General features: G+C 37.2%; 2 protein-coding genes across 2 annotated transcripts in view; one reads left to right on the top strand and one right to left on the bottom strand.

Moving 5' to 3' along the window:
- Positions 1-21,269, top strand: part of eps8a (epidermal growth factor receptor pathway substrate 8a) — a 62,239-nt gene extending 40,970 nt beyond the window's left edge. Inside the window, exons 11-14 of the mRNA XM_051925878.1 lie at positions 3,675-3,858; positions 12,255-12,387; positions 18,981-19,025; positions 20,625-21,269. Of these exons, the coding sequence (XP_051781838.1) occupies positions 3,675-3,858; positions 12,255-12,387; positions 18,981-19,025; positions 20,625-20,738 (476 nt within the window). The 3' untranslated portion in view covers positions 20,739-21,269. The remainder of the gene's footprint in view (positions 1-3,674; positions 3,859-12,254; positions 12,388-18,980; positions 19,026-20,624) is intronic.
- A 903-nt stretch (positions 21,270-22,172) lies between these two features.
- Positions 22,173-24,669, bottom strand: part of ptpro (protein tyrosine phosphatase receptor type O) — a 326,955-nt gene continuing 324,458 nt past the window's right edge. The window contains exon 27 of the mRNA XM_051920277.1: positions 22,173-22,342. The gene's annotated coding sequence lies outside the window, so the exon portion shown is untranslated. The remainder of the gene's footprint in view (positions 22,343-24,669) is intronic.

Raw genomic sequence — 24,669 nt, forward strand, 5'->3', positions numbered from 1 at the left:
CTTCTGATGTTGCTCTTCAGACAAGGTATATTTATTATAAAATTCTACGCTGCGGTTTTGCAACACATGATTATTAGACACACCTGACTGACTGGCTGTCAATATAATGGATGAATTGTTTGAGTATGTTCATTTTCTAAAGCATTAAAGTTTTTAATGTTTTAACATTGTCCTGTCTCAAGCTGTAAACTAGTTTGGCAATTACTAGTCCCTCAGCATCTCCTTTTGTTCTCAGGTTGTAAAGTAATCAAATACAGCTTCATCTCTTTGATTGTGAAGCTACAAACCCCAAGAAAGATATGTCAGTCTTAGATAGTGTAGCTTGAATTTTTATTGGGAAAGTCATAGAAATTGTATTGACATTTGAAGCTACTGATCCTTACTCCTCGCTTTTCACATTGATACATCTGTGTAACACATATGGTATAGGCACTTATATATATCCACCTCAACTGAGCATACTCAGCATAATTTGAGATACAGCAGAGTCTTTGTTTAGAAAAAAGGTATCCAGGTGTCTGAATTACTCTTTGTTTAATCATATGTCCAAACTGTTTAATTAATATCGGTCAGTATAGCAGAGTAGTAGCTTTGTAGCCTATGATCTGCATTTGGATCTGGAAGGTTTCTGGTTCAAATCCCATTACTGCAAGAATGAATATATGTGAAAAAAAATAATTTCCTCTCTGGGATTAACAAAATATCTCTCTATTATTAAAAAAAAAAAATCTTGGTAGGGAGATGAGACGTGATCTTCTCGGAAGACACTCTGACATCCTGCAAGAGACACTTTAACATCACGCGAGACGAGGCAGTGAGACAAAAGGACAGCTGCTGTGCAGGCTTTTAAATGATCAACGTGCAGTGCAACAAGCAGAACACACACCTTGGCAGCAGCAGCACCACCTCCTTAGCGTGTGTTCAGCTCCCCCCTTTCACAATGCAAGTAGAGACGCAAAGTGGCTGGAGCGTAGCACGCCCGGGAAAAGGGGGGGTAGGTGGGCGAGCGAAGCAATCGAGACGTGATCATTTTGGAGAGACACTTTGACATCACGTGAGACTAGACATTACAACCTTAGGAAGCAAGACTCATGAGACGGTGACTTTTGCACGTCACACCCCTATTTACAAACAGTTTAAAAGAAGTTCACGGACATCTAACCTAGCAGTTGTTGGAATGCTTTTGGCAGGTATACTTCATGTGCTCCCACCTCTTAAAACAACGATAAGCGACAAACAGAACATGCAGCTTGTCAGCAGCAGCAAGACAGCAGCTGATCCAACTGCATCTCCTTAGCGTGCATTCAGCCCCCCCTCCCTTCACAACAGAGTAGCATTATACGTCCCGCGAGAAAGAGATTTAATCACGCCCGGGGCCGGAAATAAAGGACACATTGTTTTTACAAAAGTTTTAAAGTAAAAGTGAAAATAATTTATATGTAACAATTCCCATGAAAATAACAATCTCTTTAAATTGTATATCCTTTAAACCAAACCCTGGGGTAAGCAAGCAAAGCGAGAAGGGGGCGGAGCCCCCTAGTATCAAATTAAAAAAAGTCACAGGTTTATTTTTAAATTGCAAATTTCTTTGTTCAGTATTTTAACTTTAAACGTTTATTAAAAAAGAAATGCACCGTATGAATTTTAGCATTTTACAATGATGCTTTGCATTTTTCAGTACATTTCAGCATGGGGCAAAAAACAGGTTGCCTGTCCACATGGACCACAGCCTATTCACACCAGGCCAATTTTGAGTCACCAATCAGTTTAAAGTGTTACATTTTGCCAAAGCTTGTCAGGTAAAGAATTTAATGAGAGCTAGAACTCCACTGAATTATCAACCATTCGTGCATTTGACCATTCAGTTTTTCACATTTCTCTAGCAATATTTTAACTTTTCTCAACATTAGCAGACTACATGTGTTCAAAAGAGTCATTTATTGAAGCAAATTGTCTTATAAACAATCTTATGTGTTGACTACAACTTTTAGCAGTATCAGGAAGCAAACAGTTTTTAAACATTCTAGAAGCAAAATTAGTATGCAGCCCTGTGCATTTTCTGACAAACTATTCTTAGTAGATCAAATCGGATCAATAATGGATGGATGACAAAAATATCTGAATGTAAGAGAATAAAAAAAAAAAATTCAAAATAGTATTCTTTTTGTGCGGATTGAGTGTGTAGTAAAACATCTCTGCTTTGCGCTTTGATGTTAAAACAAGGTCATAATTACCTGTTGCTTAAGTGTGTGTACAGTAATCCCTCCTCGATCGCGGAGGTTGCGTTCCAGAACCCCCCGCGAAAGGTGAAAATCCGCGAAGTAGAAACCATATGTTTATATGGTTATTTTTATATTGTCATGATTGGGTCACAGATTTGCACAGGAACTTTATTCAAACACTGCAAACAAACATTTGTCTCTTTTTCAAAAATTTAAACTGTGCTCCATAACAAAAAAGAGATGACAGTTCCGTCTCACAATTAAAAGAATGCAAACATATCTTCCTCTTCAAAGGAGTGCGCGTCAAGAGCAGAGAATGTCAGAGAGAGAGAGAGAAAAAAGCAAACAATCAGAAATCAATAGGGCTGTTTGGCTTTTAAGTATGCGAAGCACCGCCGGACAACGCAGCTGCTAGGAAGGGAGCAATGTAAAGGTAGTCTTTCAGCATTTTTTTAGAGGAGCGTCTGTATCGTCTAGTTGTGCGACCAGCCCCCCTGCTCACACCCCCTCCGTCAGGAGCAGAGAATGTCAGAGAGAGTGAGAGAGACAGAGAAAAACAAACAATTAAAAATCAATACGTGCCGTTCGAGCTTTTAAGTATGCGAAGCACCGGGTGGGAAGCATGTCGCTTGACAAACCAGCTGCAAGAAAGGGAGCAACGTGAAGATAATCTTTCAGCATTTTTAGATGAGCGTCTGTATCGTCTAGGGGTGCGAACAGCCTCCCTGCTCACACCCCCTCCATCAGGTGCAGAGAATGTCAGAGCAAGAGAGAGAGAAAGGCAAACAATCAAAAATCAATACGTGCTGTTTGATCTTTTAAGTATGCGAAGCACCATGTGGGAAGCATATCGCTTGGCAAAGCAGCCACATTTAAGCCCAGCAAGGAAGAGAGCAATGTGAAGGTAATCTTTCAGTGTTTTTTGAGGAGCGGCCGTATCTTCTAGGGGTGTGAACAGCCCCCGTGCTCACAATATATTTGAGGAGTTTTATTTAATAGGTAATACGCGCTCTGGTTGGGTAGCTTCTCAGCCATCTGCCAATAGCGTCCCTTGTATGAAATCAACTGGGCAAACCAACTGAGGAAGCATGTACCAGAAATTAAAAGACCCATTGTCCGCAGAAATCCGCGAACCAGCAAAAAATCCGCGATATGTATTTAAATATGCTTACATATAAAATCCACGATAGAGTGAAGCCGCGAAAGTCGAAGCACGATATAGCGAGGGATTACTGTAATATGATACATGTATAGCAACATTTAATTGTTTTATTAATACAGTTCAAACTGTCATTTTAAGTTTTTGAATGGAAGAATGCTTTTTAAATAAATGCTTTAGGATGCTTTCATGCTTTTTTGAGCTGTCATCTTTTGACTTCTTTTAGGAGTATTGTTTAGTGCTTTAATTGTAAACTTTGCTCAAAGTTTTCCCCAATTGTTTATTTTACTCAGGAAGGAAATCACATATGGAAGAAGTACAAGATGAACTTATGCACAGATTGACTATTGGCCGTAGTGCTGCTCAGAAAAAGTTTCAAGTACCCTGCAACACCAGCCATTCTACTGTAAATATATCGTATGATTCATCACCTGATGAGGTGAAAATGTGGCTGCAGTCTAAAGGATTCAGCGCTATGTGAGTTATTTTTTTATGCTTTAAATAGATAATTGTATTAATTTGGAGAACCTTAATAAACCTCATGTGCAAATACAGTGTAGTGCTATAAGGTAATTTAAGTGTGTGTCCTATATTCTTAGTAAAATTAAGTGTTCCTTGTGTATTTGTTTTATTTATAAATTTAAAATATAAAAATGTAATCACTTTTGTATGTTTTGTAAGAAATTGATGGCTGTCATGGATAATGCGATATACTATATGTGTTAGTTTATTTATAAAAGAGTTTGTTCCAACTCATTTCATGATCAATGATTCCTTTTGAATTGATCCAGATTGATTAGCTGGTCTTTTTTCTTCCCTTATTCTACATTCAGAAAAATACAATATATGAGATCTACATTTATTACAAATTTGTGTGTTCTTGCCTTAGCTTCAGATATGTTTCTTTTATCATTGTCCTATTAGTTCATCTATTTATGTGGAGCTTTCTACTTTAATTGAATCCTAATAATGATCATTAATGATGAACGGAGCAGACCTTGTGTGTAAGGGTTGCCGGGGGACTGGCAACCAACCATGAATGCATGGAAGGGTGGGACCATTTCAGTGTCATTCCCTGGTTTAAATGACCATAACAGCTAAAAAAAGCAAAATGGAAATCATCATGAGGATAAAAAAAATGTAAAATCGAGATGAAAGCTGTGATATGGAACCAAAATAACACTGCTGTAGCTACTAGTACTTCTTAAACTTCAGAAACTGTTCAGCTAAGACTATACAAACTCTCATTCTTTGACTTGACAGTTACTAATAGTGCCAACGATTTCTGTTTTCACCTTATTCTTTTTGTGCATTTGTTTTGTTTACCTTCTGTTTAAAATGATCTGTTCAATTTGTTAATCTCAGTTTAAATCAATTACCATATTTTTCGCACCATAAGACGCACTTTTTTTTCCCCAAAAGAAGGTTGGAAATGTCTGTGCGTCTTATGGAGCGAATATTGCGTCACAGACCATGATGTGTATTACCTGACAAAAGTCGACATCCAGGGGTAGAGGGCGACAAAACTCACTGTTAAGTTACAGGCATTCCCTCTGTGCTTGGAGGAATGTTAGACTCATTGACTCGGTATCTAATCCTTGTGTGTGCGTCAGTTGCGAAATGTAAACAATGGCAAGATGGCATCGACATCTCACGAGGGAGCGAAGCAAGTGCAGAAAACAAATGTTTTGCACATTATCACTGAGTCGGACTTTTGTTGAGAGTGATCAGCAGATCGAACAAGAGAGTGAGGAACTGGCATCAGCTGATCGGGACACCAGCCTATGCCGCCCCAGCTGAGCGCATTCGTGCACCTATGGCAAGGTTCGTGTGGGAGGAATACCTAGACATTGATCCGTGGGAGCCAAACTGGCTACCGGACTTCACAAGACAGTATGGCTTGCTGTTGGACTCGTCAGATTACCAGCCGCTGGACTACTTCAGGCTGTTCTTTCCTGAAGCTGCCTTTCAGCTACTGTCAGACAAGACAAACAGGTATGCAGAGAAATTTTTTGAATCGAGGGCTGTGCTTGCACCGCATTCTCGTTTTTCAAACTGGAAACCCACAACAAAACATGAGATGAAGGGCTTTGTGGCATTACAAATATAGATGGGACTAGACTGGCGATATAACTTCAGGGAGCATTGGTCCAAACGTGCTTTGTCCCCTGGTGGCTTTGGACAGGTTATGCCGCGTGATGATAGGTACGTGCTCCTGCAAAGTGATTGTGAGCAACTGAGCTTCATAAATTCTGACACTAGCGATGTGGAGTTCTTGGGGTTTCCATAAAACTAGAAGAGTGCTTGAAACCTTAAAGTCTCTCCTTATTTGTTTATGACAGTGATGATATTTCTTAATACCGCTCTTGAATTTACATGGTTGAAATATTATTCTGCTATATTTTATTAAACATATTAGTACACCATTTGGTTCAGAATATTTTTCTTCTTGTTTTCCTCCTCTAAACCTAGGTGCATCTAATGGTCAGGTGCGTCTTATGGTGCAAAAAATACGGTATTTCAGATCAAGAAGGAAGTCTGCTTAGACAGCTTCTTGTTTTTGTTGAGACATCTAACACAGCTTCCCTGTAAACATCAACATCTTTTCTTTCATTCTCAAACTGAGCTGTTCCATATTATATATGGACTAAAGTAGAAGTATCAAATTTCTGAAGGGCCACAGTGTAACCCAGTAAGGGGTCCATGGATTTAGCCACATAACACAATCCAAACAATCCCTCCTCCCGCAAACACTAGGGCCCTAACCATCTTTGGAGTGTGGGAGGTTTGAGGATAATCATGTTAAAATTAATAAAAATAAAAATTAAATGAAAAACTATGTAATGAACCCAAATCAATCATAGTTAGTTTGTGTGATACATGGTGTAATTCTGCTCTATGGATGTAACAAAAAACAATATATTGGTACTAATTCAGTACTAAAGTTCAAAAAACATTAACAATACCATCTTTTTTTTTTCAGTATTAGTACTACTGAGAAAATCAGTACTGCACTCTTGTATGACTGCAAATAGCTGAATTTCTCTGGAAGGAACAATGATAAATGAGAAAAACTTAGTAAAAACTACATATAAAAATGACTCCCTGCAATAATGATACAGCAACACATCAACACATGTTGAAAAGAAAAAACACGCAGGTTAAGTCTGGAAATGTTTTCGTGAGTGCAGGAATCATATGTTGTTTATTTAAAAAAAGCTAACAACGCAAAACACACACACACAAGGCTGAGTTATTGCGACTTTTATCCTGTAATGGAATTCATTCAGAAATAATGTCACCGGTCAAATGAGAATTAATTCATTTAACTTGTATTGTCATGCATTTGTAACAAGATGAAAAGATAACAAGATTAATCTCTTTTAAATAGTCTCCTTCACAGCCTCGATAAATGAATGGAGACTTTGCATTCATTCTCTGATTGTAATGAACACTTTATTATATCAGCTGAAGCATCTGTCCATTTTCTAACTAGTGTATACAGTTCAGGGTTGCGTTGAGGTGTGACTTACATGTATTACATGTACAAATCTAACTGATTGGTTCCCTGACAAACCAGACTTTAAAAACATTTTGTTACAAAACAGCTTTAAATGCTTGGTTTAAATGGAAATATTTGGAGTTATCAGGCATTCACCACTTCAGCAGTATATGCTGTATATAATTATGTTTGAATTGTATTAAGTAGTAGTTTTCAGTTACTGGACAGATCAGAGAATTAATTTATAATGTGCACATGTTAAGACAAGTAAGGTAGTTCATGACTTCTCATTCTTTATAAACACTACATTGAAATCCCCCCATGATTAGATGCATTAATATATGCACTTCAGAACCGGTATTTCACCCGAAGTTAAGCATGTTCTGGCCCAGCCAGGAGTTGGATGGGAAACCATCCAGAAAAAGCTTGGGTTGCTGCTGAAAATCAGTGTTGACAGGGCCAGCAGGGAGTTCTTCTCCTGTTGTCTGAATTTGGATCCCAATACCCCAGTGCAGTGACGGGAACACTGAGCTGTAAAAATGGTGCAGCCTTTTGGACGAGATGTAAAACTGAGGTCCTAAGTCTCTGTGGTTATAAAAGAGCTGTGGGCAGCCTTCATTAAGAGTAGCTTGTATCCCAATGTCCTGGCTAAATTGTCCACCATGGCCTAGTCATTCTGACCCCCTAAGCACACCGTCTGTAATTGTCTGTCTCTCACCCCTTCACCTCCTAACTAATGTGTGTTGAGCAACTTGGTATGATATAGCTGCTGTTGCATCATCCAGATGGATGCCGCACGTTAATGGTGGTTAAAGTGGTTCCCCAGTCACTATGTAGAGTGATTTGAGAAGGGAGAAAATTGCTCTGTAAATGTAAAGAATTATTATTATTATAAACTCCCCATTTGTTGTTACACTGTGGGGAACCCCATCTGTACAACACATTAAAATTCAAGCCTTGCATTGTATTTTGATCTTAATGAATATCAGTTCTGGTTTATTTAAGTGATAATTTGGTAACTACTTAATGGGTATACCAGTGTTTTAAAATTGTTGTTACTGTTAGTATTTACTGTATATATTTTTACTGTATTACAGAAGGAGGCACAATATTGTTCATTTTAATAAATTGAGTTACTTTAATTAAAAGCCATTGAATAGGATTTCTGTTTTTGCCATGGAATCAAGTTTCGTAAATTTTCACTGGTATTGGTATCAAATACAAAAATTCTAGTATCATGAAATCCCTGTTCTGCTCACACAACTTCTTCAAGTACTTGCATCAATGGACTGCATTATGGTTATTGCCTATGTTCAGACTTTTCTAGACCTCAATTTTCATTGACTTCTCAAACATAAATGATCTCACCATGATTGTTTTAGTATCCCTATTTGGGATAACACCTGAATGAACAGCACTGTGTAATGAGAACTTGATGCTGGTAGCATTCTCAACATTGGAAACTTACTGTCTCCTTTTTCCCAGTTGAAACTCCAGTGATAAAATGATGTCCCTTAGTATTGAAATTGGACAAGATTATTGATTTTATCTATTTGCGGCTTATACCATTTTGAGTAACAAGATATGAAGGTGACCTCTGGACAGAATATGAAAGATGCAGCTGTACATATATTATTGGCTTATAATGTTGATATTGAACTGCACCCAATAACTTTTGAAAAGTCTGCACCTTTGACACTTAATATGACAACAGGGATAGCTCATATTTTTTAAATGTAACGTAATGCAAAACTGGCATAGTTGACAAAGTTTGTGATGTACAATATATTGTCTCTTGAACTAAGTCTTATTTGCCAGCTCTACTTATGCATCCTTCAGCCAAGCAAAATCATTCTTTTTAAAACACTTCTCCTTTTCCTCTGTGCTCTTCTTTCTATTATCTATTTCACCTACTACCATGGTCTAACCTGTTTAATGCATCTTCTTTATGATTCCTGATTGTGTTCATCAGTAATGTTTCATCTGCTGTCATTTCTACAGTTCGCTCATTTCTTTTGTACTCTGTCCATTTGATTTTCTTCATGCAAATATGGAATGTGCAGTACCTTGCTGTTAGTTTAATATATTTCTTGCTCATTGTGCATACCTTCAGTCTTCTCCTGCGCTGATATTCTTCTTCAAATGTCTGTTGAATTTTTTAGTATATTTTGCTGTTTTCTTGATTATTCAGAATTTTGTGCTCTCTTGATGATCAATTTTATTATACCATATATTCTTCAAACACTACTGTACGTTAAGTTGCTCCAATACTTCTTCAAGAAAGAGGGCTATAAATAAGTAAAGAAGTTCCCTAAGTCACCTAACCACATTGTTGTACTGTATTTTTTTTGGAGTTGGAACAGTACTGAAAGACAATGCAGACAACCTGTTTTATGACCCAGCAGATGTCAAGACTGTTGGGCAAAATATATTGAGGATATCTAAAGAGTGCATGAAAGATGTAAGCTGCAGAGTCTTTGTGCATAACGTACAAGTGAGCATGCAGTGCAGTTTATTAAATATTATTTAAAACTTCATATGTAAATTTGGTTATAAATGAGCATTGATTCATGCATATATACAACTATCCCACACTGCTGGCATCTGAATCTGTGGACTCCATTGGTCATTTCATTCATCCGTCAGCTTTCCCTTCTAGAACTGAGAGCGAATATGAAAAGCTTCATCACTTGTCAATGACTTGTTCTGTGGATTTCTTTGACCACAATTGACGATCAGTCACAGATGGCCCATTGTCAGTGAATAGCAGGCAACTTTCACTAAACTTCAATGAAAAGGCACTTGAATTAAGCACTTATTCATGAAGTGTCCCTCCAGCAGGATAATGACATATTTTGGAGTGCTTTGTGTACGATGCAACCATAAGTCAATCAAAAGCAATAATGTTTTTTACAAACCCAAAAAAATCATGTTTCCATGTTGTCTGTTCTCTTTCATTATTAAAATGTGTGATTTACACTTGTATACCCCGGGACTGGTATTATGATGAGATGAGACAATTGTAATTGAATGTCATTAATGTATGGATATATTCTCTGTGTGTTTCTGTGCATCCATGCTACAAAAAAAGTCATCAGTTACCTGCATTGGTCATTATCTTTCTTTCATTGGATCTTTCTAATCTCACATTTCATGTTTTTTGGAAACTCTTTTGTTTGTTATTGACTGAAGTCTTTCCTGTACTCAATCCAAACAGGAGTACATCTGAAGCTTTTTCACTTCATTCACCATACTACCCTAAGTTCTTGTCTATAAGCCAGACTCATGTATTAGCCGGAGACCAAAAATCATACGAATTTTTAAAATAAAATCGTATCATAGATAAGCCGGACTCATGGATAAGCCGAACGTACTATAACCTATAACTAATAGAAGGGAGGGAGGTCAGTGGTCTCACTCGCGCCCATTTAATTTCTTTAAGGGGGGAGAGAGTGTGAGATATTGCCGTCTCTCTCACTCCCCGCATGGCGCGGTTGGAGTGGCCGGAGCACGTTCTTTCTGCTCTGGGCGTCGCCGAGTCAACACGAGCGCGTAGCGGTCATTTAAATTGTGATTTTATATGTAAGCATATTTAAATATATATCGCGGATTTCTGCGGACAATGGGTCTTTTAATTTCTGGTACATGCTTCCTCAGTTGGTTTGCCCAGTTGATTTCATACAAGGGACGCTATTGGCAGATGGCTGAGAAGCTACCCGGCTTACTGTTCTCTCTCTCTTGCGCTGACTATCTGTGATCCTGACGTATGGGGATTGAGCAGGGGGGCTGTTTGCACACCTAGACGATACGGACGCTCGTCTAAAAATGCTGAAAGATTATCTTCACGTTGCTATCTTTTGTAAAGCTGATTCCTGAAAAGACATGCTGCACAGTGCTTCGCATACTTAAAAGCTCGAAGGGCACGTATTGATTTTTGACTGAAAAACAAACTCTCCCTCTCTCTCTCTTTGTCTGCTCCTGACGGAGGGGGTGTGAGCTGCCGCCTTCAACAGCTTTGTGCCGCGGTGCTTCGCATACTTAAAAGCCAAACAGACATATTGATTTGTTTGCTTCACTCCTTTGAAGAGGAAGATATGTTTGCATTCTTTTAATTGTGAGACAGAACTGTCATCTCTGTCTTGTCATGGAGCACAGTTTAAACTTTTGAAAAAGAGACAAATGTTTGTTTGCAGTGTTTGAATAACGTTCCTGTCTCTCTACAACCTCCTGTGTTTCTGCGCAAATCTGTGACCCAAGCATGACAATATAAAAATAACCATATAAACATATGGTTTCTACTTCGCGGATATTCTTATTTCGCGGGTGGCTCTGGAACGCAACCCCCGCGATGGATGTATAAGCCGGACTTATGTATAAGCCGATATTCTATTTTTTCATTTTCACAACTTTTTTCCTTAGATAAGCCGCGGCTTATTGACAAGAACTTAGGGTACTAAAAATCTACTTGAAGGATAAGTTAAATGATACAGTATTTTGTTGCCTTCTGTATTAGTTGAAGTTTTGTTATTTTATTTCCTAGCATAGCTTAATGAACTTCATCTCTATGGGCTTGAAATGTCAATTTTCCTTTTCTTATGTGTATTTGCCTGAAAGACTGACAGATGTTTCTCTTCTGGTTTGGAGTCTCAAAGTGCTTTCTGGCACATAGTATCTTGTTCCATTGTATTCATAGGATCCTCTCTGAAAAAAGTGCTTTTTCAGTCATCAAATATGATTTTCATTGCTTTAATAAGCAGACATCCTGCATAACAGTTACAGTAATTGTGCAGGTACTTTATGACATCAAGGAAAACAGCATCCCCCTTGATACAAACTTTGAGAATTTTTCTGCCTAGAAAATATTTAAATATTAAAGGTAAAGTAAATGTAGTGAGAAGTCAAGCAAAATGACACCTTTTATTGGCTAACTAAAAAGATTACAATATGCAATCTTTTGAGGCAACTCAGGCATGATGTAATCTTGTAAGGTTAAGTAAATACACTATAATCTGAAAGTTCCTCTTTAAATTGGCTGTGAATATGCAATGATTCATAATTCTTTTGATCAGGCTCCATTAAGAAAACAGTGCACTAATAATTGCAAGTGACCTGATAATGTATCAGTGGTAGCCATTATTTAAACATAAACGGTTTCACATGGAAGTGTGTTATGTGTTAAAAAAACAGACATACAGAGTTATAAGGGTTAATTGTGTTTGCTTAACACACTGTATGTACATCTTTATTAAGATGAATTCATTAAATGGTCCTTTATGTAGGAAGTCATTTTCTATTTAACATTGCGTATTACAAAGTATGACTATGTGATATTTAAATCACTGTAGATTGTTTTTCTTCAATCTTCTTACAGGACAATAAACAGCCTTGGTGTGCTCACAGGTGCTCAACTATTTTCTCTGAACAAGGATGAGCTAAAAACAGTATGCCCGGATGATGGCGCTCGTGTCTACAGCCAAGTAATGGTCCAAAAGGCTACCCTGGAGGTACAGGTTTAAACTTTTTGAACTATTATTAAGTTGTACTGAAAATGGAGGAAAAACAGTAAAGTTGATGTTATTATCTACCAAAAATAAGTTCTTTAAAATAATAAGTAGTTCCAACAAATTTGTTATGTGTTGGCAATAGAATAATCATTCCTTTGGTTACCTTTAGGGATTAAAGTGGAAATTTGTATTGAATTCACATGATGTCATTATGTGTACTGACCTAATTATGATGAATATAGAATATATTATTATTACTGTTATTATTATTTGCTTATATGTAAAACTAGCATTTAGTTATTTCTAGCATGAACTCAAACTCTTATTTTTGAAGATAGCCAGTGTAGACCTACAGTGCATTCAGAATGTATTCAGGCCTCTTCACTTTCTACATACTTCATTATGTTGTAGATTTAATTTTAAAAGGATAAATTTTCAATTTTTGCTCATCAGTCTGTGCTTTATAATAATGACAATGTGAAAACAAGTTTTCTGAAAGGTTTGCAAATTTATTTAAAATCAAAAATCTCTTGTTCATGTAAGTGTTCTCCTCCTTAATTCAGTACTTCGGAGAAGATCTTTTGGCAGCATTTCCAGCTATGAGTCTTCTTGGGGAAGTTTCTTTAAGATTTTCTGGATTTGGGCAGCTTATCCCTTTCTTCCTTGCAGATCCTCTTAAGCTCTGTTAGATTGGATTTCATCTGTACAATGCCATCTTCAGGTCTCTCCACACATTGCCTGTGGGATTTAAGTCTGGGCCTTGGGTGAGCCACACAAGGACAGTCAGAGACTTGTCCCGAAGCAAAACTAGTGTTGTCTTGGGTATACACTTCGGGTCATTATGCTGAAAGGTGTACCATAGCCCCAGTCTGAGGCCACATTCACTCTGGAGCAAGTTTTATCAAGAACCTCTCTGTATCTGGCTGAATTAATCCTTCTCTTAATTCTGACCCGACTCTCTGTCCCTGTTACTGAGAAGCACTTCCATGGCATGATACTGCCACTAGGGAATCCATGCCTGGGATTCCCGGACATTTTTCATTCCCGGGAATGAAACTGCTGTAATTCCTGGGAAAACGGGAAAGGCTAAGCTCACATATATAGCGTGTAAAAATCGATCAAGAAATAACAGAGTTATAGTTGAAAATAATTAAGGTGGCGCCATTGCTGCAGCTTGCACTTCATCAGACAACAGCTTTGAACAGCAACTTGAAATTGCAATGCGTCAGTCTGTTGCATCCGCATTATCTGTGCCAAGAAACTTGCCATCACAGAATGATGACAAGAAACTGGATGCATCAGTAAAAGCTGAAATGGCGTTGTTTAGAACAAGTGTATCAGTATCTGATGATTGAGCCGCCTACTTCAGTGGTGGCAGACTGTGCTTTCTTAGCGGCTGGCGTACGTCTGCATGAAGCTGTGCTCTCGCATGGACGACCGCACTCTGGACACGTTAATAATAATAATTCATTACATTTATATAGCGCTTTTCTCAGTACTCAAAGCACTATCCACACAGGGAGGAACCGGGAAGCGAACCCACAATCTTCCACAGTCTCCTTACTGCAAAGCAGCAGCACTATCACTGCGCCACCTGTGAGGACATTGTGCTTTCTATGCTCTTTTATTACTGCAACTAAAGATACAGGTACTTCTATGACAGCATGAACTGCTTGTAGATAAGGTTAGTCTTTTATTTGTGTCAACATATTGCAGTAGTTTTATTAAAAATAAGTGTTGGTCGTTCTAAAACCGTTCACATGTGAGATGCCCGGGATTCCCGGGAATGAAACGCGGGATTCCCGAATTCTCGGGAATGGATAAACCCGGCCGGGAATGGATTCCCTAGCTGCCACCATGATGCTGGGGTGGTATTAGGCAGATGATGAGCAGTGTCTACTACTTGCCAGACATTTTGCTTAGAGTTCTTAGAAGAAGTTTCGTTTTTGTCTCATCAGACCAGGGAGTCTTTTTTCCTCAAACTCTGAGTCCTTTAAATGCTATTGAAGAAAATTCAAGCAGGTTGTCATATGTGTCTGATTGATGGAGTGCTGTTGAGGTGGTCTTTTTTCGATAGATTCTTCCATCTCAGCATAGGACTTCTAAAACTCTGCTAGAGGGAAAATTGGGTTCTTGGTCACCTCCCTAAACAAGGCTTTTCTTGCCCAGGTACTCAGTTTGACCAAGTGGCCAGCTCTTCTTCCATTTCAGAATAATGTGGCCACTGTGCTGCTAGAAATACTCAAAGCTTTAGAAATGGTTTTCTAACCATGCCATGATCTATGCCACACCACAGTTTAGTCATGGCAGTCTACAAGGAGTTTTAGTCCTAATATGCAGTGTAAATTGTGGCACCTTTCATTTTTAATGAATTTGTAAACCATTCTGAAAACATGCTGTCTCTTTGCCATCATGGGTTGTTGATTATAGACTGATGGGAAAGATATAAAATTTTACCATCAAAATTAAATCTACAACACAATAAAGTGTTCAGACAATGAAGGGTCTGAATACTTTCTCTTGTGTGTGTTCGTTCCCTCTGCTTCCTAAATAATGTATTTTGCAAATGGCTGATGCTCTGCTCATATTTGTACATCTTTCAGATATTCCTATATTATATTCCTTTAAACATATTATGGCAAGTAAACAGTCATGTTTGTTATGAAAGAAAATGAGACTTCTCATACCATTATCATGTAGCATTAACAGAAGAATTTTGTGATAACACTTAAGGCATACTAAAATGGTGAAAAATGTTTAAAACAAGCCAAGTTAGCTACATAAGCTAAATAAGAAAAGCAGACTTACTTTACCTTTGTTGACCCTAAAACATAACAATACCTTCTGGGAATCTGTCCTCAAAAAGTAAGCCGCAATACTAATCTGAAAAGAGCCACCCATAACTAAAAACAAATCAAATAATAATATAGTGATGAAAATCACAGGACCAGTTACATTGACCTAAAAAAAAAACTTAGGATTTGTTAAGGGCTTTCATTGCTTTTTGTCTGTTTATCAAATCACATGCTGTATTTAATGTGAAGTAGAAAGGCAACAAAATCTCAGCCTTATCCCTATCTGATTAGTAAAGCTTGTAGCGATTGTAACCGCGACACTTCACTAAGTTTATAATGAAAAATTAACTATGGATTGCATATCAACCCCAAACTGTCTTCAGACCCCTTCCCACGGCGCAGAAAAATGACTTCTACTAATAAAAGTGATTTTTTTACAAAAAATCACTCGGAGAAAAGATGTAGCAAAAAAAAATGTAATTAATACTTTATCTACAATCCCACAAACTACCCTGTATAACAACCGGTTTCGAAAACCGCCCACCCTCTTCCAATATATATAGTAAACAAATGTCATAAAATCATGTACCCCAAGAATATTCCACACCGTCCATTCAATTTAGTCTTTTTTATCCAATTATCATATTTCCCAATAGTTCAGTTTCTTAGACACACCAATCCCAGAATAAAAGATTTATGGCTCACACCGATTCCGATCCCATTCACTGTCTAATCCCTTCCCTGGACTTAGATGGGTCATGTCTTTTCCCTCCACCATAAAACTCGGGCTGTCTTGTTTTTTCCTTCTCTTCCTGCCTTTTCACGCTCCTTTTCAAATACTGCGTCTGTTTCCATGGCACTCCCAGAAATCGTAATGACAGCCCCGTACCTCACAAAGTTCCTCCCTATCCAACTCGCCCATCTTATGCTACAGTGTGCTCAAACGGAAACAGGATTCACATAGAGAGACAAAAGACAAACCAGATACAGCTTATAGCATTGCCACATAAATCTGTGACAAAAAAGTGAGATTTTTTTTGCAAAAACTTTAGTGATTGGAATATACAACACAAAATGCAAATTGTGTTTTTCAATTTTAAAATATTGTGCGAGTCTATGTTCATTTAATTGGAGGCGAGATGAAAAGCTGTTTAACAAGCATTTTTCCATTTGTTCTTTGCTTTAGTGAGAAGTCAAGCAAAATGACACCTTTATTGGCTTACTAAAAAGATTACAATATGTAAGCTTTCGAGGCAACTCAGGCAAGATGTAATACAGAAACTGGAGTTCCCTGTGTTTATATAGACACAAGGACAGCTACAACAATGGAAAACCTTTAAGTGAGACATCTTAAATGTAAAAAATTAAAAGACCTCTGCAAACCAAGTATTATAAGTGTGTATGGTTGTGTGTGTTGTGATCTTTTTAGTTAGCCAATAAAAAGTGTCATTTTGCTGGACTTCTCACTACATCCATAATGACTAACATGGTACAACACCCTAGTACATCTTTGCTTTAGCAATCCCACCTTTTGAATTTAAAAAAGAGAAGATGTGCACAGGAGTTTATGTTCTCTGAAAACATTTGGAGCGCATAACACATGAGCAGCATCACACACATTGACTTCTTTCACACAGATCCATGTGTTTTCAATTTGAAAGGTCCAGTTTAAACATGGATAGTCCAGTCAATCCATCATAAGTAAAGGCATACCAAGTTTAAAAAGTCAGTTTATTCTTATACAGATAAACCAAACTAAAAAGCTGTTTCTACAAGTAATATTATCAATTTACATGCTATGTACTTGAAGGAATGAAGATAAGACATGGAACTGAAAAAAATCGTCCTTTCAGTTTATTCTAATCACTAGAAACACCTTTTTTATATTCACAACACTTGCCAATTTATGCAAGAACACATCAATAGCAGAACAGTTAAGTGTTTCTGTTGATAGTATGTTCTGCTTTGGATTGCCAGGGGTCTACAGCATGCCATTTGGTAGGCAGTGGAAGTGTGGTCATAATTTCCGTTTCTCTCTGGTCATACAGTATGTGGAGAGAGACCAAGTAAAACCTAACAAATGAAATCTAATGAAAATTGTTACAATCATAAACAAGAGGTGGGGAGGCATGTGTTTGGTAGGACAAATGGCCATGGTTACCGATTCAAGTAATAAGGCAAGAAAAAATAATGAATTGATTATAGCTTTTCATATAGAAAGTGTCAGAAACCAATTAAATATTGCACAAGTCCAGGGATTTCAAATGCTGGAGGAACTATAGTCAAAAAAGAAGAAGAAAAAAATAGCACATACATATTTTTGACTGCTAACATTGTCCTTCATCAAATAAGGATGGCTCAGTGAAAAGAGATATACAGGACACATTTTATCTGATACAAGACATAAGTAAAGGGCTAGAATTCAGGGAATGAGCTTACAGATCACTTCATCTATCTTCTTAGACTAAAGTATTTTATCTGGTAAAGTGACCAGCATTCTTCAAAGAGAAGTCTGACTTTTTGAACTTTGCATGAAGGGATCTTCATACTGTTTTAGCAGTTGCAGAGTTATAGTTATGCACGTGTCCGAATACTTTAATGGCAGACTGCACCAGCCTGATGGTCCTAGTGTGGTGTGAGACTTTGAAGCCAGAGGCATTACATTTATTTGTGGGTGCAAGTGCAGTTACAGTCTACAGTTACAAAGATATTTGGGCTTTTGGTGACAGTTGCCCACAGATGTCATGTTAAAAGCAATTTGTGAGTTCTCAATCTACTAAAAAAAAGTTGGGCAGGTATTTTCTCGTGAACTAATTCTTTGTCTATTAGAATACTATTGAAGCACTTTAGAGATATTTGATATCATTTGCATTGAGCGCATCACTTGAGCACACCTTGTGCCCAAAACAAAGATGGCACTAGCACTCAGTGTTTCCTTGTCTGTTTGGTTCTGTGGTGTTTCTTCCAATCTGCAGGTGTTCTGCTGATATCCCATGGCTTGCCTGTTCTGTTTTAATTCACATGAAATGAAAGGTATTACTATTTAAATAGGATGGGTACTTTGTTGGCTTCTGTTGTGTAATTATATTTTGTTCTTAAAATATATCATACCACTAGAATTCTGACATGTATTACAACTTGCCAACATGTGAAACAACCCACCTGTTTAAAATAACTCCTAGTAGTTTACAAGTAGATTATCTTGGTTGTAATTAGTACATTTATGTGAAAGGTGTAGTAACTATGACTAACTAATGTGCAGTGCATTTCAGTGAATGTCATTAAAACACTTTTTCAGCTATTATTTAAAGCAACACAAATGTATGTTTTCCGTTATTATTGTTCATTGAGTCAAAGTCCAAGAAGGGTGTCTTCTGCATCTTGTCAAGATTATAATCACCTCAACACCCAAAAAACAGTGGAATTGCAATTTTCTGAATCATTTTCCGTTACAATTTATAAAAATTATGCAGTAAACTATAAAGCCATAGTTTTGTTACAACACCTTTAAGCTAAATGCTATTTCACATGATTGATTTTCCAATTTTCTTTAAGCAAGAAGTTAGATGTTTACCTTTATTTTTCTGTTCCTTCTGAGATAGTGTTGCCATCAGACCTTTTAACTCCTCCTGGTGGGTGTGTAAGAGAAATGAGGGACTTTACTAACGTGTTGCCTTAACTGACTCTGAAATTTCTTTTCTCATTAATTTTTACTACAATGACCTTAGAATCCATGTGTAATCATTTACCAAATTCTTGTGACCATCATTTTTTTTATCGCTTTCTCTGGACACACAGGATTCACAGCTTTCACCAACTGGTCATACTTGTAATCTGAAACAGGTAAAGTGTGGTGGCAAAATGGTGACAACTTTGTAAGGATCAGAAACATAAAGGCTGCCTCTTATTTAGGGTCTCTCCTTGTTGTATGTTTAACTTATGAACAAACAGTACTATATAAATGAATGAATATGTTTTCCTAATCTTTACTAGATATTTGAAATAGTTAAATTGCAATAGATTTCCAGTTGTAATAATATCCAACCTTATAGCAGTCCCCAGGACTTGGAAGCAACTATTAAGAATTAATGGTGGCTTTTTTAACTAAGTAATTTACAGATCATACACCATCTCCTTGCCTACAGAGAGCAGAATCTTCATCCCAGCTCTCTTCCTAATTCTAGACACAGTAGCTAGTGGCACTTTCTGCCATGTCCTGAGATAACTTCTCGGATCAGAATGGTTCGATTGTTTGCTCCGGGAACATTCATTTAGAGTTCCCTTCGATTACCTCTGTTGTTCCTGCTTACTTGATCCTCCTCTTTCTTTAAAGAAATGTGTCTTGGGTAGCACTGGTGGTGTATTCTCTGTGAAAGCTTTTATTTTGGAATGTGTACTGTTTTGTGCCAAGGTAGACTTGCAGCTTCTTACCTTCTTTCCCTGACTTGACCTTCTAAAGAAGTGGTTAATAGGTCATGGTGGCTATAGATTTTTGTGCCAATCAATTTCTTAATTGAATGTGAGTTTCATGTTTTGTAAAACATCTTGTTTAGTCTAAAGGTTTGCTCTAGCTTTCTATTTACTGCTTCATAACCATTTGAGACTTTGATATATACCACTAATCATGACTTTCAGTGCATAGGAATCCCTTAATTTTCTAGGTTTTGTTTTGGTTTAATTAAGTTGCTTGTCAAGAACTTTTTTTCTTTTTAGAAGGCAATTAACCATAGACTGCAAATACCAAGTGATTTAAAACGCCTATCAAATTAATTGGAGCTATTTTCAATTATGTATGTGCTCATCATTAATTTTTGTTTGTTTGTAAAACTATTTATGAAAAAGTAATGAAAGTAAAAAAGGAAGTAGTGCATGAAACAGCTCAGTGATAACCAATACAAAGTGTGAAATTTGTAAGTAAATGGTAGGTTCCATTATAATTATAATTAAGAAATAATAATAATATTATTATTATTATTATTAATTAAGAAATGGGTTGGAACAAAAGTCTACAGCCACTGCAACACTTCTTATACCCCCTGTAATGAGAGAGTATGATATCTATCATGTCTGGTGGACCATGACCCTCCAGCATCCTTAGGGAAATGCATTTCTTCCAAGGCCCCATCATTTATGCTGATGCCCTACATACAAGGTGCTTTACCACCTATTGGCCTCTGACTTCATACACTCCACTCCAGCTGGCAATATAATTATATTTTTTTTCCTTCAGACTGTCTGTAGGACTTGTTGCTTCTATGTGGCATCTCACTGTCCTTCTTATTGGCAACCTTTTACAAGTCAGGCATTCTTCATGCAGTACAACTTGCAGCATCACATCTAAGGAACCTCAGACTTGATCATTTTAAAGTACATGTTCATTTGATGTTCTGATAAAGTTAAAATTAAATTTCCAGCTTTATAACACTCAGTTTTCTCTTGCAGAAAAGTGGTGGCAACTCGGAGCTTCAGGAGATCATGAGAAGACAGCAGGAGAAGCTCAATTCAATGGCTTGTGACTCAGGTGTGGAGTCATTTGATGAAGCAAGTGGTCACTAAAATGTCTCCCAAAAGCTTCTCTTTCTTGTGTGCTGCATGGTAGAACAAACCAGGGGTACATCAAATTAAACTAGTTGCAGACTGGACTCATATATGGATGCTTTAAAATTTTATATACTGTATGTTGAGATTTAGATTAGTGCAATGGTCAATGAAATCAGTGCACTTAGGTGGTCAGCCCAATGATTATGGACTTAAGAGCTTTTTCTTTGAAGCAAATATATATTATGGTACCAAATAACCAGCCATGAATCTCTTTAATGTGTAGCTGTATTTTTCTTGAGTGTTGCTTGGCTGCTCCTATTTTTCACAGCCTCTCTTTACATTCTGTATTTTATGCAGTTCTGGAAAATAGTCTTTCTGAATTAGGTTGTTATAAACAGTTCCTTAGTTTTCTTAGATTTTTTTTTAAATGATGATTGATAAAGATAAAATGTTTATTAACATAAATATTGTTTTCAGTTTAGTTTTCCTGAGTATTTATTCTGAACAAACTGCTGAAATAATAATAATAAAATGAAGCAAATATTATCAAGGCGTTTTGCATTTTTCTGGTTTCAGTAAATACATGTTTGTTTATATCTATTGTGTAAATCTCAAAATCTGTGTGTGTATGTATGTATGTGTATGTATTTATATATTTATAGTAACCACAAGGGGAGTGCCACTGACACAGTTAATACCCAATACAATTCCAGGTTTTCATAAAAGGTTTTCATTTACTCTGAAACCTTCTCCACAAGAACACCAGCAAAATGCACCAATTCACAATTCTCTGCTTCCTCTGCCTGCTACCCCTCTACTCGTTTAATTGAGGCAGCAGGCTCTTTTTTTAAATTCGACTCGGAAACAACATCCGGTGTCGTGCCCAAGTTGTCTGGAGCATTTCCAGGTTATGTGAGGACCAGGGCAATCCTTCCCCAGCAGCTCCCTCTGGTGCAGGGCTGCATTTATGGACTCCATTTCCCATGCCAACCTGCAAGTGTCTTAATTAGGTTTAGCACTTAAGGAACACTGCAACCTATCATCGGGGGGAATGAACTGCTCCCGGTGTGCCCATTCATTCAGTCCATCTATTATGGTCTCCTGGCCTGGCAAAAATCCCTCTTTTATCCCTGCCAGGATGACTTGTCTTTCCTTCGTGGCCCTTATAATATCCATGTCAGGCATACAAAGCCACAATGTTGGGAGCAATCTCTGCCAGTCTTTGCACACCTCCCTTATTTGATCAAGGAAGACCTGAAAATTTTGACCATGAGGGAGGTGAGGTATCTTTGGATTTTTTTTTTTTCTTTTTTACTACAATTTTAATGATGTGACACAGAGCTGCTGAAATGCCAGAAAAGACTGAAGGCAGACTAGTAGACAAACAGATCAGAGTATAAAAGTTCTTACCCTTGCAATGCTGGGTGCTGCTTCTAGCTAGTATCCTCTCTATATTTTAGGATTAGGATTTTGACACATAGTACAGAGAAAAAAATGGAACAAAGTATTTGGAGTTTTCTCCATCTGGTGTTTTGTAGCAGCTGTAAAGTTGACAGTCGCCAGCATTTCTGTGCCACATTTTTGATATTTTTGTTGATTCTGCCATCTGAATTCAGCCCCTGAAGATAAATGATGGGACAAACTCGCTATTAGGTAGCTGTACCCAAGAAAGTGGCCACTGGGTGTACAGTATATTTTATGAATTAATTAATGTTAAAAAAAAAACAAAAATGTTCACCCGTTTGGTAATGGTACCCAATTTAGTACTTAAGCACTTTTTGAATTTTCCAAGAATATTGTATATATAATGATAATTTTTCGTTGATTTCTGTTTGTCTCTGGTCTGTTAACTGTAAACCAAGAGTTGAAATCTATAAACCAACTTGACTTTCTTATTGACACAGAGAAAGGAAAGGAAACTACGTACCCTGCACTGTATTTGTCACAGTGAAGCTGATTGTTTTTCTGTGTGTTTAAATAGAGAACACAGGTTAGAATAACTGTGAAAGTAATTCTTTCTCAGAAATTTCATGTGTTACTTTCAGAAAGAAGTTTTGACAGGATAAAACTTTGCAGCCCCCTTGTCACTGCATAAAATTCATTATTTAAAAATTCTGTATACTTTTAAAACAATTAATAATTCAGACACATAACCTAAAAAGGAAAAACAAGTATTAAAAGGCAGTTGTATATTTTATCTGTGATGTACAGTTTGCGTATATAGCATGGTACTCATGACTAGACCCTATAAGCCTGTATACTGTATATATACTGTGCATATATGCATACATCTATATGTATATATGTGGGTATGTATTTAGCAATTCATACTACATTTTATATTTATTACACAGTATATCTTCCTGATTTAGTAATTGTGGCAACTCCATTAAAATCTCTGTGTTGTTGCTCTGTTTCTGTATGTATGGTCCATTCTGTAAGCATTGTGACAGATAAATTCACATTGAGCAGAGCTGAGCTTTAATTAAAATACTTGTTAATGGTAAAAATCACAATAAGACAGTGGGCAGCAGCAATTAATGACACTCTGCATAATTTACAATGTTCATGTTGTATCTCTGCGGTGGGCTGGCGCCCTGCCTGGGGTTTGTTTCCTGCCTTGCGCCCTGTGTTGGCTGGGATTGGCTCCAGCAGACCCGTGACCCTGTAGTTAGGATATAGCGGGTTGGATGGATGGGTGTTGTATCTGTATTTTTCTTTATGCTGGTAAATTTTAATATAGCCCTATTCTATATAACATTTTTGTTAGTATCAAAGTTAAGTGATTTAGAATGTATATAAAATGTAGTATTGTGACTTTTTACTTTTGATGAAAAACCAAGAGATGTCAAACATTGTATACACCAGCTTTTTAAGGCACACATTGATATCTAAAGTTAATTTAATTATTAAGTGAAGCTGTTTTTTCATACATGTCTTTTGCAATCCACTGTTAAGAGAAAAAAAAATCAATACATACTATAAAATACAAACAAGAAGTTACAAACAACAACGCGCTAAATATCCAACATTGTTAACCTAGTTCATTTTAGATACTGCTTTTATAGTGTTAAAATATGAAAACTGTGATTTAGTGCCTCATGTAATGTTAAATAGGCATCAAAGTAACACATAACAAGCACAAAGAAGCAGCAAACTTTTCTTGTTTGGCTTTGCACGATAAACCAGATTGTCAATAAAGTGTCCTTCCACGTTCAAGTCCAGCGTGCAATGCACAACAGCTGCTCTCTGCTATACTGAGTTATGCAGCACTGATCTGAATTAAATTAAACTGAAGAACCAACCAACCAACAAAAAAGAGACAAAGAAATGGGCATGTGTATGTAGTATATGTGAATATAAGTAAAACGTTGTAACGGCCGACCCCTTACCCAGCCGGCAGCTACACCTCCAAGACCTGTGGCCTGGATAATTTACTGAGATGAATCTAACTATCAAGCCGTACCTCTAACAAATTACACTTTTCCCCCACAATCAACGGTGTAGATATAAGCACGCAAAAAGCAGATGATGTAAAAATAAACTGATTAAATATATTAAATAAAACCACAAGACAAATGCAAAAATAGAAACATATAAATATAAATATCCCTCCACCACATCAACAATGAGACACCACCATATACAAATACAACAAAACCCTCCCTTGCCCCTGTAACATATAACACACAACACGAATAATAAAATGAATGATATACTGAATGATTGTGAACTTGAGTCCGGTTCTAAAAACTGCCCTGAATACGGATGACTGAACTAATGATAAATGAGTCGTTTGATTTTCCCGGCAAATGGAGCAACCTCACTGTGATTCCTCGGCGTATGGTGAATGGCGAATCGACCCCGGGGTCTCAGCAGATGAAGGATGAAAGACAGTCCGGCAAAATGAAAAACAAACTGATGCAAAGGCGCGATGTGGAAAAAC

This window comes from Erpetoichthys calabaricus, chromosome 1, assembly GCF_900747795.2.
Source record: "Erpetoichthys calabaricus chromosome 1, fErpCal1.3, whole genome shotgun sequence".
NCBI lineage: Eukaryota > Metazoa > Chordata > Cladistia > Polypteriformes > Polypteridae > Erpetoichthys > Erpetoichthys calabaricus.